The following is a 12,370-nucleotide window of genomic DNA, read 5'->3' on the forward strand; positions in this document are numbered from 1 at the left end:
AAACTGTGCATTTAGTCGGTTTTGACGTTGCCAAATGGGGGACTTTGCAGAACGAGCTACCTCCATTCTGGAGGAAATGGCCAACAAGGTTGCCGTTGAAATCAAGAAACTTGTCGTTTCCTCCAACATCAAGCAAGAATTTTTCACTTTTGACGAGGGAAACAGTTTAGTTTCATCTCATGATTTGGTAAGTTCTATTCGTTTATATATATAAAATGATCATGGACATTTACTTGACCCAGAAATGGAAGTGCTAGCTCCCCAGGCTAATGTTACATGTAGCATCCGAGTTAACTCACAAATGCTTTAGAAGTATTTTAAAGAATTAATCTGTCAAAGTACATCCTACATGTCTGGAAGATACTAAACGAACAAAAAAGCTTAACGCGTGATACTTTTGTACAGAAAAAAATCGCCACGTTATCGACCTATTGATGAGAAGTTAGTACGAAAAGTAATAATTAGGCTAGCAGGCATGCCTGAGCAGATACTCCCATAACTAGTTTAATGTTGTAATGTTGTGTTTCATTGTTCTTTCAGCTAAATTACTTAGAAAAACTATTTGACAGGCATTACTTAAATCACCCCAACTCAGTTCTTCCGCCTGCGTTGTGTCGCAGTCAATTCAGCCCCCTGCCAAACACCCCCCAAAACCACAATTCTATTGTTACTAATCGCTGATAAACTTCCACGTTGCTTATTAATTTAAAAAAAAATCTATATCCAATGCAACACGTCTTGTGTAATATTTTGATACGTTTTTTTTTAATGGCGCTTATCACCCAAATCCATTAATTACCCCTATAAAGCTGTCAACCAAGTATTTTTTTTATTTCTCTTCAGTTGATCCATCATATTGAAACATTTATGACATCACTGGTACAAGAGGCGGCCAACGACATCTGCCATCTTTTCCGTGAATGTTCCTCTTTGCTGACCTTGCAAGTAAGTTGTGTCGAAATGTCATATTTCGAATTCACAAACTGCATTTTGTGTGTTTAAAAGTGTAAAGGTTATCAGGTATGTCCAGTATTTGAATGTATTTATTTAAGATCAAGGTGGTCAGATATTACAATTCTGCATTTAACCATCATGTTTTGTGACGCAGGGGGAGTCGCAAGTGGAGGAGCTGAAAAATAGGCTGCACGTGGCAGAAACCTCGTTGAATATGATCTTGCAAAATGCTTGTGCTGTGGTGGTGGATACAGAGCAACAAGAGGATCGAGGAGTGGCAGAAATATTGCAAGCAGAGACACAAATCTCAGGTGACTCCCACTTCTTCATTGTCAATATAGTTTGACGTAACAGTGAGTACTGCCCTCCAGTGGCCAAGAAAATGATCGCCGCCAAGTGGTGAATTCGCGAAGGATTTTTATGAACTTAAAAAAAAAAAAAAGAATTCAGTGCTGAGTCCTTGTAGAAAAAGTGGCTTCCGCTTATGAGTTTCAGCGTGGATTTAAAATAATAATAATAGCGGGGAAAAATCACAAAGTAGTGAATTTGTGATAAGTGAATACGCGATAATCGAGGGGTTACTGTATACATGTTTTATTTTTTTCTCCCTTGGTGGTGAGACAATGATTTCTGACATGGTTTTCATTTGCAGCTGCATCCGGAGAAGTGGAGAAGTCGGCCATCGTTGACCTAGCATCATATGAGGTGCTCCAAACTACCACAAATCAGCCTGTTTTCCTTCCTCAAACCTGTCCAATCACTGAGCACTTTTATTTTAAAAGCAACCCTTTTCTGAATGTTTACGCAATTATCAGTCAGTAGAGGTCTCGTGTTGGAATACATTGTTTAAAATGTTTAACTTAGTAACTAGGTCCCAAAAGACAGTTTAGAATTTTTTTTATTATTATTATTATTTTTTTTTAGGATGTCCTCCTTGAACCGACAGCCCAGGTCATCATTGTCGATGAGATGGCCGTCGGTTCAGACCAGCAGGAAATAATAAATAACCTAGACTTCCAGGTTTGTAGTGGTTTTAGATCATTTTATTGTATTCACTCTTATTTGCCATCAAGATAGCAATCTTATTCTCAACAGCTACAACAGTGATTCACAGCCAAATGCTGTCCAAATATTTCATGCTCATCTTTGTCATTTATTCGTGCCAATTAAATGCCATTTCTCTGAGCAGAGACCGGAAGATGCCGCCGACACTGGGCTTACGGGCCAGGCTGAAATCAAAGACCCAGTCGGAGTGCCGCGCAAAATTCCCCAGGCAGCGCCGCGCTTCGAAAAGAAGTTTACGTGCTCGCTGTGCGGATGCGTTTTCCCCCTTCTGCGTAATCTCAACGTGCACATGCGGCAGCACATGGGTCAGCACACAGGTCAGTGCTTTCATTTCTATCTGTGCATATTTTACTTAATAAGTCTTTGATGTCAACAAGCTTTTTTGAATAATGTTCTAGAATTCTTAAATGCATCACACAAAATCCTTCAACCCTCTCTTGGCCACTCATTTTACTAATTGGTTGTCATTAACAGGACTAGATTTCCGATCCTTTTTACCTGATCGCTGACCGCTGGATTAATACGTTATTCATATTAATGATTCACAAATGATAATTACAAATAAATGTGAGTATAATATATATATTTGGCTGTCTAGGTCACACTTTATATTGTGGCCTACACGACTTAAGGTCTTTATTAGGTTGCCTTTGTAAATCCAAATTCACTGAGCGGACGTGTGAGTGTATGAGTATGTACATGCGTTGTCCCTTTAAGAAGCTACGTCAGTCAGGGTCTTAACACGTTCTCCAACAAAAAACAAAAGTCAGAGAAATTTGGAGCTTTTCTTTAGCCTAATAATTAATAGGACATTAGGTATGACTAAATAATAATTCGCTGTTTGTATTTAGGGAATTTGAGCAACGATTTAGATGGTAATTATCAACAACCTTCCGGGCGACCAAAAGACCGCCTAAACGACCGAGTACCCCTTTTTATTGATTAGCACTTGGATTGTCAAACAAAATAGTAAATTTTCCCTATAGACAAATTTTCTTCATTTTGATCTTATTCCCTGGCTGGTCAAGGTGTTTGTTAATATTGATCAAAAGTTGCTAAAAACAAAAACAGCAAAATTTTAGTTGGTGTTACTCTAGGAACAATTTCCACTGTTTTCCAGGCAAGCGTGCTCACACATGCAACACGTGCGGCAAGGGCTTCACGCTCAGGCAGAGCCTGCTGGACCACCAGCGCCTGCACAACGACGAACGACCCTACAAGTGCACGCAGTGCGATAAGAGCTTCTACCGACCCAACGGCCTGAAGATCCACAAACGCCTACACGCAATCCGCCGCGCGCGCACCGGCGAGCACGCCTGCCCCATCTGCAAGAAGTTGTTCAGCCTCCAAAGCAACCTGGCGCGCCACCTGCGCATCCACACGGGCGAAAAGCCGTACTGCTGCGATACGTGCGGGAAGCGCTTCAACCAGGCCGACACGCTGAAGATTCACCAAAGGATTCACACGGGCGAGCGACCGTTCATATGCGAGACCTGCGGGAAGACCTTCATCCAGCGGGGCACCCTCAAGGCGCACACCGACGCCGCTTTGTCGGCCTGCGTGGCCTGCGGCGCCGTGGCGGCCTGCGCCGACGCAATGCGCAGCCACATTCAAACGCACGCCGACGCCGTGCAGTGCGCCTGCTTGCTGTGTGGCCGTTGGCTCACCACGGTGACGGAGTTGCGCTCGCACCAGCAGGAGCATCAAACGGCCACTCGGGCGCACGGCTGCGCCGTATGCGGGAAGAGGTTCATGTCGGCCAGTTACCTGAAGATACACTCCCGCTTGCACAGTGGAGTCCAAAAGCCCTTCCCCTGCAACGTCTGCCTTCGCGCATTTTCCCATCTCAGAGCCCTCAAATTGCACAAGGTATGTTTTTTTTTTAAGTCTTCCCGTTAAAGGCTGTCTCAATAATATTTCTACAGTAATATCGCGGTTAATGTAGACCAAACATTGATGCGATAATCGAAAAATCGCAAAGTAGGGTCACCCCTATTTATTAAAAAATAAAATAACTTTTTTTACCTCGTAGCAAGGTGGCCAAGTGGAGCAAGTGATTAGTGAGTCGGCCTCACAGCTCTGGGGTCCTGGGTTCAAATCCAGGTCATGTCCCATTGTGTGGACTTTGCATGTTCTGCCCGGGCCTGCGTGGGTTTCCTCCGGATACTCCGGTTTCCTCCCATATTCCAAAAACACGCATGGTAGCCTGACACTCTAAATTGCCCCTAGGTATTGAGGTGAGTGTGCATGGTTTTTCGTCTCCTTGTGCCCTGCGATCGGCTGGCCACTGACTCAGGCCCGGAGTCAGCTGGGATAGGCTCCAGCACCCCCTGCGACCCTAATGAGGATAAAGAGGTTCAGAAGATGAGATGAGATGAGACCTAGTAGCAAGAATGACTTCTTGTATTTCCCTCAATCTGGCCCCGAGGATGGAAAAAACACCTTGCGGGTTACATGTATGTCAATATCCACAATGCAAATCTAATATATAAATCATAAGACTGTCCCCCCTCCCCTTTTTTATTCTACAGGAAATACACACAAGTGAAAAGCCTTACTCCTGCGAAAAGTGCGGCAAGGCTTATAGTGACGTGAGCCTCCTGTCACACCACAGGTGCAACAGCAATGCCGAGAAGGTAACATTAATTTCAAAATTGAAAATCTTAAATATCTTTGTTTCTTTCACGACGATGGGAGAACCACCGCTGTTTTTTCAACAACATATCAGCACAGTGGCAAATAATAGTTCATTAGCTAATGCATGGATAGCATCTACAAAGAGGATTTAATTCCTGTCACTATCTCTTTTGCCATGGGAACTACAGTAGTTTTCTCAAGAAATCACCACTCAGAAAAATAATACTTAATATCACGGTGCATTGCTAGCATCTATAAAGAATTTTTTTTAAATTTCTTTATCCATTTCCATCACTGAGCCGCACAAAGACGCTCGCTATCTTTGCCCGATTCATCGAACCCACACGCTAAGCATCGCCGCACGATCACGGCGATGTCCTGTAACTTCGTCTCCTTTCCAGGGAGGGTCCACGGACGAGAAAGTGTACGTCTGTGCAACATGTGACAAACGCTTCAAGCACGCCCCCAACTTGATCCGCCATCGTCGCATCCACACGGGCGAGAAGCCGTACGTCTGCACCAAGTGCGGCCGCGGCTTCAACCAGAGCAACAGCCTCAAAGCCCACCTGCTGACCCACGCGGGCCTCAAGAGGTTCATCTGCGGAGGGTGCAAAAGGGGCTTTAGCGACAAGAGAAATCTCAAAAACCACAAATGCAGCTCCTCGACTGAGTGAATGGTTAAGAAGAACTAACTCATTGGCTAAATGGCAGTTTGCACAAACGGGATGTATCCTTTGGTTTATTTTATTAAGTTAGAATAATAACATGCCGCACTTCCAACCACTTCTTGACACTACTGAATGGGTCTAGAGTTAAAATCAAAGATGCTGATGTTTTGTTTATTATGGCAAATACGTACACCCATTGATTTGAACCCCTAGCGGCAATATAGGTCATGCATACCCCAAAATAAACAGAAAATCTCATGCAATGCGACAAAGAAAAATCTAAATATGCAAACTGAAATGACAATAAATGTGTCGCAACTCACGTGTTACGTAATTTGAACTAAGCAGCGGTTAGTTGAACACAGTTATTAGTATTTGTACTTTAGGTTATGTACTCAAAAAACACTGTTTTGCTTGTCGCTAGACATTGCAGGGTGAACTAAGATAAATAGTTTACAAAAAAAACAGACAACTGACCATTACGTTCAATTGCATTAATAATCCTGCTGAAAATGCTGTGGTAGTTGTCAGTAATAACTGATATAAAGTTAAAGCGAGTAGTGTAGGAGCATGTAAACAACATGTCTACAATCAGCTCATTATTTCTCAACATTGAATTTTTCCAAAACTTGTAAGATACTGTTAAAGAAGTGATCATTCACAGTCCTATTTCAACACCATCAATAAGATAAGTTTTTTGTTTGTTTACCAAATAACTGAAAGAAAGCATAATCGTTTTTAGTAATTATCATCAAACGCTACACTGCCCTGCTATGCGCCATTGACATTTACTTGTTAGGCAATTGGACGTAAGCTTGTTTTTTAAATTCAAATTGTTTCATTGTTTTATTTTCATTTAATTTTATTTTTTTAAGTCAATCTACAAGGCAGTCTTTTCTGAGAGGGAATTACAAAAAAAACGTTTTCTGAGGAACCTTTGCAAATGTACATCTTTTAACTACCTCAGCTAACCTTGAAAATAAAAACTAATGTATTAGATGAATACATGTACGTTATTGTAAATTGTAACTTTTTTTTATCAGTTTAAAAAATAGAATGGTTAAAATGACAGATGTCTTGAACGCCACGTTAAATCTGACAGAAGTGACGCATTTATACTGCGTCTGCATAATCGGATATGACGTATGTTACCCGCGGCATATGTCCATACTGCGAGACTGTTAGCCTTTGTACTGGGCCAATTAAGGGCACAGTTGTACTTGTACTGCAGTTTTGACACGTGTTGTTGTCAGTACGAAGTTTTTGCCCTTTCCTCGCATTACTAAATGGGGGATTTTGCGGTACGAGCTACATCCATTTTGGAAGAAATGGCTAACTTGGCGGTGATCGAAATGAACAATGTTGTCACTGCTTCCGAAACGCAGCAAGAAATGTCACCGGTCGGGGAGACAACAGTTTTGGTGTCCTATAAAGTACGCTTTATTACTTTTCCATTTTCTTTGTTTTAATGTAATTGATTGGTTGTTGTTGTTGTGTGTATATGTTTATGTGCATGGCTCCCGCACCGCCGGTTTGGGTCATCATAGAAATAGAATAGCTAGGTTGTTTGTCACTGCGGCATCCGCGTCTAAATCACAAACCCGGAATTTATAAAACGAGAATAAGACTAAAGTTATCAATTTACTTGTCAACAACTGAATTCACGGGGTCAAGAAGGCATGGAGGTCGCCATTTTGGGTCCGTAAAAACATGATCTAATGCTGTTGTATGTCGTCAGCCACACGGTTTTCATCAAAATAAGAAAATTATTATTAAATTGCATGTAATCAAGATATGATTTCTTAGTGGCCAAGATATTAATAATGATAAAAGCGTTGAACAAAACTCGCTTATTCCATATTTATTTCCATGACAACCTATCTTGGCATCAGGAGATATTTCACTTGCTGCTGATTTAACTATTTAAAACTAATCTTATAAAGATTTTTTTTAAAGAGATGGGGTTGTCTTTGTTAAAAATAGCTTTAATTTTCAATAAAAGTTTGCTCTTATTCTTTTTTAATCAATAAGGTCGCCAAGTCTAAAATCTCTTCAGAGTGGTCTTTACTTAAGGGCTCCTAAATTGAAAAAAAAATGAGAAAAGTTAGAATTATTTTTGGAAAAGTTGCATAAAAATGGTACTGATGAAAATACAAGCGTAAAGGAAGATAGTTGGGAAGAATGTCATTAATAAAAGCTACCTGTCATCCAATAAAAGGTTAAGAAATGGTTGACCCTTTTTTGGTACCCTGATTGTCAGGTGGCCCATCAAGTCAGCTCCTTTATGACGTCCCTGGCTCAAGAAGCGGCTGAGAACATCTGTTCCCTTTTCCACGAATGTTCATCTCTGCTGCGCTCACAAGTATGTTGGATAGATTTTATAACAACACCATTAATCTCATACACCGCCTTTTAATGACAATAGAAGCATTCAATTCAAAGATTCCTTCATAACATAATAAAAATTAACCTTGAAAAAAATGACAACACCTGTGCAGGTGGAGGACCTGAAGAAGAAGCTGGAAGTGGCGGAAGCGACGCTGAGCATGTTTGTGACGACCGATCATGGTGTGAAAGAAGTGGTGGGACTTAAGGAGGAAGTGAATAGTGTCGTCGGGGCGTCGGAAGGGGACGAGCCCCCCAGCAAGAACTCAGGTGGTGCAGTGTAACAAGTGTTTTCTTGCCAAACTGGCTTCTTGCTGACTTCTTGATTTGCATTTGCAGATGACCCCGTGGACACCAAAATGTTGACCGTCCTTTACGTAACGTACAAGGTACTCCAGACAACCCGGGTCATGTTGACTTTACACTCATTCTTTTTTCTGCACTTGATTAGAGTCCATTTAAATTGAGCAGAGTGAAATAAACTCCCAAAAACGACAGTCTTTCATAATGCCGTGTTTGTCTAATCTGTATGTTTGCTAGCAAAATGAGCAACCAGGATTTTCACTGGATGTCACCGGCCAGACATCTTGTGTGCCCACTGAGAAGGAGCGAAATTTGGATCCAAATGATGATCCTGGGTCTCAGGTCAGGATGCACATTTAGTATCACATCGTTCCTGTCATTTTAACTTCACATTAAGGTCTTTCAAAATGATACCCGCATTGGGTGGCATTTACAATGTGAGTAATGGAAGATGTAATTCTTTACAAATTCAAGTCGGATTTATCTAAAGCAATACATCATTAAAAACAAATATCTACATTGTTGTGACCCTTCTTTCACTGTCTGGGCAGGAACTGGAAGACGTGTGTGATTCGGGCCAAACAGGCCTGAGCCAAAATGGCGTCCGAAAAGGAAAGAAATGCGCCATTATCTCCAGCAAACGGCTCCAGCTACGAGCAGCGCATCGCAGCGACAGGAAATTTTCATGCTCACTTTGCGGACGCTCCTTCCTCCGCCAACGCAGCCTCAATGTGCACATGCGGCAGCACACGGGTCAGTCCTTAGCTTATATTTTTCTTTTCGGTCTAAATATCTATTGTCGTTAATCCCATGTGTGATCCGTTTCACGCCCACACTGCTTTTTTTTCACCCTCATATTTCCCAACAGTAAATCTGATCGAATGTTGCCGTCAAAAATCTTACATATTCTTTCTGCACAAAATAGGAAGCAGGCCGTAAGCGAATGTTTTCCAAAGTTTGACCCTCCCCGTTGGTGTTTTCCAGCCGAGCACGCTTACACGTGCGACGTGTGCCGCAAGGGCTTCACGCTGAAGGAGATCCTACTGGACCACCAGTGCCTGCACAAGGACGAGCGACCTTTCAAGTGCGCGCACTGCGACAAGAGCTTCTACCGTGCCAACGGCCTGAAGCTACACCAGCGCTTGCACGCCATCCGCCGCGAGCGCGCAGACGCTCACCCCTGCCCCGTCTGCGCCAAGACCTTCACTCTTCAAAGCAACCTGCGCCGCCACATGCGCATCCACACGGGCGAGAAACCCTACGGCTGCGCCACCTGCGGGAAGAGCTTCACCCAGGCCGACACGCTCAAGAGCCACCTGAGGATCCACACGGGGGAGCGGCCGTTCACCTGCGTCACCTGCGGGAAGTCCTTCATGCAGAAGAGGACGCTGGACGCGCACGCCACCGCCGCCTGGCTGGCGTGCTGCGTGGTGTGCGGCGACAGCGCCGCCTGCGCCGAGGCTATGCGCGCTCACCTGCAAACGCACGAACACGCCTTACCGCGCGCCTGCACGCTGTGCGCCCGTTGGATGGCCGCGCCGGCCGAGTTGCTCGCGCACCAGCAGCAACACCACGTCACGGAGGGGGGGCATGCCTGCACCGTCTGCGGGAAGAAATTCAAGTCGGCCAGCTACTTGAAGATCCACGCCAAGGTGCACAGTGGAATCAAACCTTTCTCCTGTAACATCTGCCTCCGTGGATTCTCGCAGCAGAGCAGCCTCAAGACGCACCAGGTACATTTTGCTTTAGAATGGGTCGAAAAGGTTCTGAGAGTCTAATAATGTGCTTCGCAAACATTTTTACAACCTGCCATTGACGGTGCTCAACGTCCAGGCAGAGGGTTTATTTTGATAAGCCACATTTTGAAGGTTAGCACTTAGATTAAAAAAGATTTCAGTTAAGTTGTAATACACCAAGTGTAGGCAAATGGCACCTTGGTTTACAAAATCTTCCAACACATAGCTGCTCCTCCACTGCAAGATTTTCCCCAGAAAAATTCCAGCACATCAACGAGGGCTGGCTCTAGAGGTGACTGTGTAGTTCCCTTAAAAAAAGAGTGCATTCAGCCAAAGCACCTTCTTTCTCTCTTCATACCTGGAACTCAATACCAATTAACATACGTGAACTCCCATCTCGGAACCTCTTGGCCAATCATCTTAAAGCTTGGCTGTTAGACGAACAAAATTGCGATCAAAATGCTGTCTAAAACTGCTACGTGTGTGTGTCTAGTTTATGTCAACGTTTATCTTACACAAGGGAGTAAAAATAAAAATGGAAATTAGCCCTCGGCTACAATCTTACATATATATGTTCATGACTATAAATATGTGCTGTCCCTTATTAAATAAATCAAACTCAAATTCCAATTCAAAATTTGAAAAGAAACACTTAAGTGCAGCAGTGACAAGTAAATCTTTGCATTTTTTTCTTTCTTCTGTTCAGACGGTCCACACGGGCGAGAAACCCTTCCCCTGCACCATTTGCGAAAAGCGCTTCAGCAACCTGGGCAACATGGTCCGACACCGTCGCGTCCACACGGGCGAGAAGCCGTACATCTGTGACGTCTGTGGGCGGAGCTTTAATCAGAGCAATAGCCTCAAGGCCCACCAGCAGGTCCACACGGGCCAGAAGGCGTTCATGTGCGACCGTTGTGGCAAGAGCTTCGGCTACAGGAGGAACCTCCACAACCACAAATGCTTCTCCTATTGACCCAATGCTTGATCCCAGCGTGACAGTCCAATGAAGGAAAACCTTTGTTGGTTTGGACGCCAAGTTTTGGGATGCTCTTCCTCATACTACTGAAAAACTCCACCAAAGCAAAATGCTAGTTTGCATTGGTCCTCACAGTCAAGTCTTTTTAAAATTGTGGCTTGGATGGCCGCGATATGCAAGTAAGCGAAAAAGCTCTGTTATTTTTCTTGTTTGTTGATGAGACATCTTTTCACTGCAAAAAGACATTTTTTAATGGAATATGGAATACGTTACAAGAAGTTTTTATAATATTTTTTTAGCAAGTAACTTTTGCTCATGTCATTAATATATATGGTGAAAAAATGTTTTTATGGGGGGGTACATGAAATTGTAATCAAAAGTAATTTAAAAAAATATATTAAATTATTGTGGGATTTTTGACGACACATACCTTCATTGAAAATATTAAGGGTCCTGTGGAGAAAATATTTTTATGGAATATAAAAAGTGAGTGTATGGCAAAAAATTGCAGAAAGGTTCTAAATTTCAAGCATGTAGTTTATGGTAATTGTACACGACCAACCAAAAATGTCACCCAAATATTTAATACTTGATTTTCTTGATTCAATTCACTCTTAATTTGCTTCTGTCTGGAAAAACTCAGAGATGCATTGAAACCTGATGTTTCGTCCTCCATTTTTTTTGTTAAATGATACATTTTATTCAGTTTACTCAGGTTCCTTTCATCAGACTTGCACCATTTTTGTACTTTTGTATCTTCTCTAGTGATACTAAATGGTCATCTTTATATTTTGATAGAATGTATGACTTGTAGCAGCTTTTACAGGAAAAGTAGTGACTACAAAGTACATGTGTCTGTCTACAGTTTGTTTCTTGGCCTTGTGTCTAAAAACAAGTGATCTACTGTTTTAAATCCAAACTCTCCGATCACGCAGTTTTACCACGTCAAGATCTTACAAAGACGCTTAAGTGAAAAAAAAGAAACTGATGGTCTGTGTTGAATGACTTCTAACGGAATGTGTGTCTTAGGAATGACCCGGTGATGGAAAGTAAGCTTTGTGAAGATCAATTCTGGTCCTAGATGGTTATGTCATTTTGAATTAATTGGGCACAATTTATCACATTGGACTGGGTTTCCTTGATCTTTACGTGATGAGCAAAATGAAATACTCCCCACAACAATATTATAAATATATCAGCCCAACTTCATGTTACAAACTATTTATAGTAGGTAAATCTCACCAGTTGATGGCGGTGTTGAACTGTGTATTATTTATTTTTTTAAATTTAATTTCCTGCATTTACTGTCTGATTATGCAATCTGAAGTCAATTTGGCCACCTCCATTTTTTCCCAGTGTATTTCAAGTGGTCACCTCAAACGGTTTCATGATTAAACTATTTTTAAAGGAGAGATTTAAAGTTCAGCTAGGCCATTTTGATGATTAAATTATTTAAAAAAAATGATATTTTACAATAGAATAATTAATAAAATATTGTTTTAATATAAGACTGATACATTTTCTTGTTATTCGTCTCTGCGTCTAAAAGCAAATGACTCATGAGCTGCCCACATCCTGCTGGATGTATTGATGATTCCACAGCCACTGATTTTTTTTCTCTCTCTAATTGCTTTAGCCACAGCTGA

General features: G+C 42.1%; 1 protein-coding gene across 1 annotated transcript; it reads left to right on the forward strand.

Annotated features, from left to right (window-relative positions):
- Nucleotides 1–34: 34 nt before the first annotated feature.
- LOC144083653 (uncharacterized) lies at nucleotides 35–12,232 on the forward strand. The gene is made up of 17 exons (XM_077611645.1): nucleotides 35–187; nucleotides 844–945; nucleotides 1,109–1,265; nucleotides 1,607–1,659; nucleotides 1,879–1,974; nucleotides 2,144–2,336; nucleotides 3,140–3,888; nucleotides 4,551–4,655; nucleotides 5,058–5,327; nucleotides 6,611–6,757; nucleotides 7,585–7,686; nucleotides 7,823–7,979; nucleotides 8,049–8,098; nucleotides 8,250–8,354; nucleotides 8,564–8,765; nucleotides 8,997–9,745; nucleotides 10,455–12,232. The coding sequence occupies exons 1-17, from the start codon at nucleotides 35–37 to the stop codon at nucleotides 10,719–10,721; spliced, it is 3,657 nt and encodes a 1,218-aa protein (XP_077467771.1). The 3' UTR covers nucleotides 10,722–12,232.
- Nucleotides 12,233–12,370: the final 138 nt, after the last annotated feature.

Source organism: Stigmatopora argus, chromosome 10, assembly GCF_051989625.1.
Source record: "Stigmatopora argus isolate UIUO_Sarg chromosome 10, RoL_Sarg_1.0, whole genome shotgun sequence".
NCBI classification, from domain to species: Eukaryota; Metazoa; Chordata; class Actinopteri; order Syngnathiformes; family Syngnathidae; genus Stigmatopora; species Stigmatopora argus.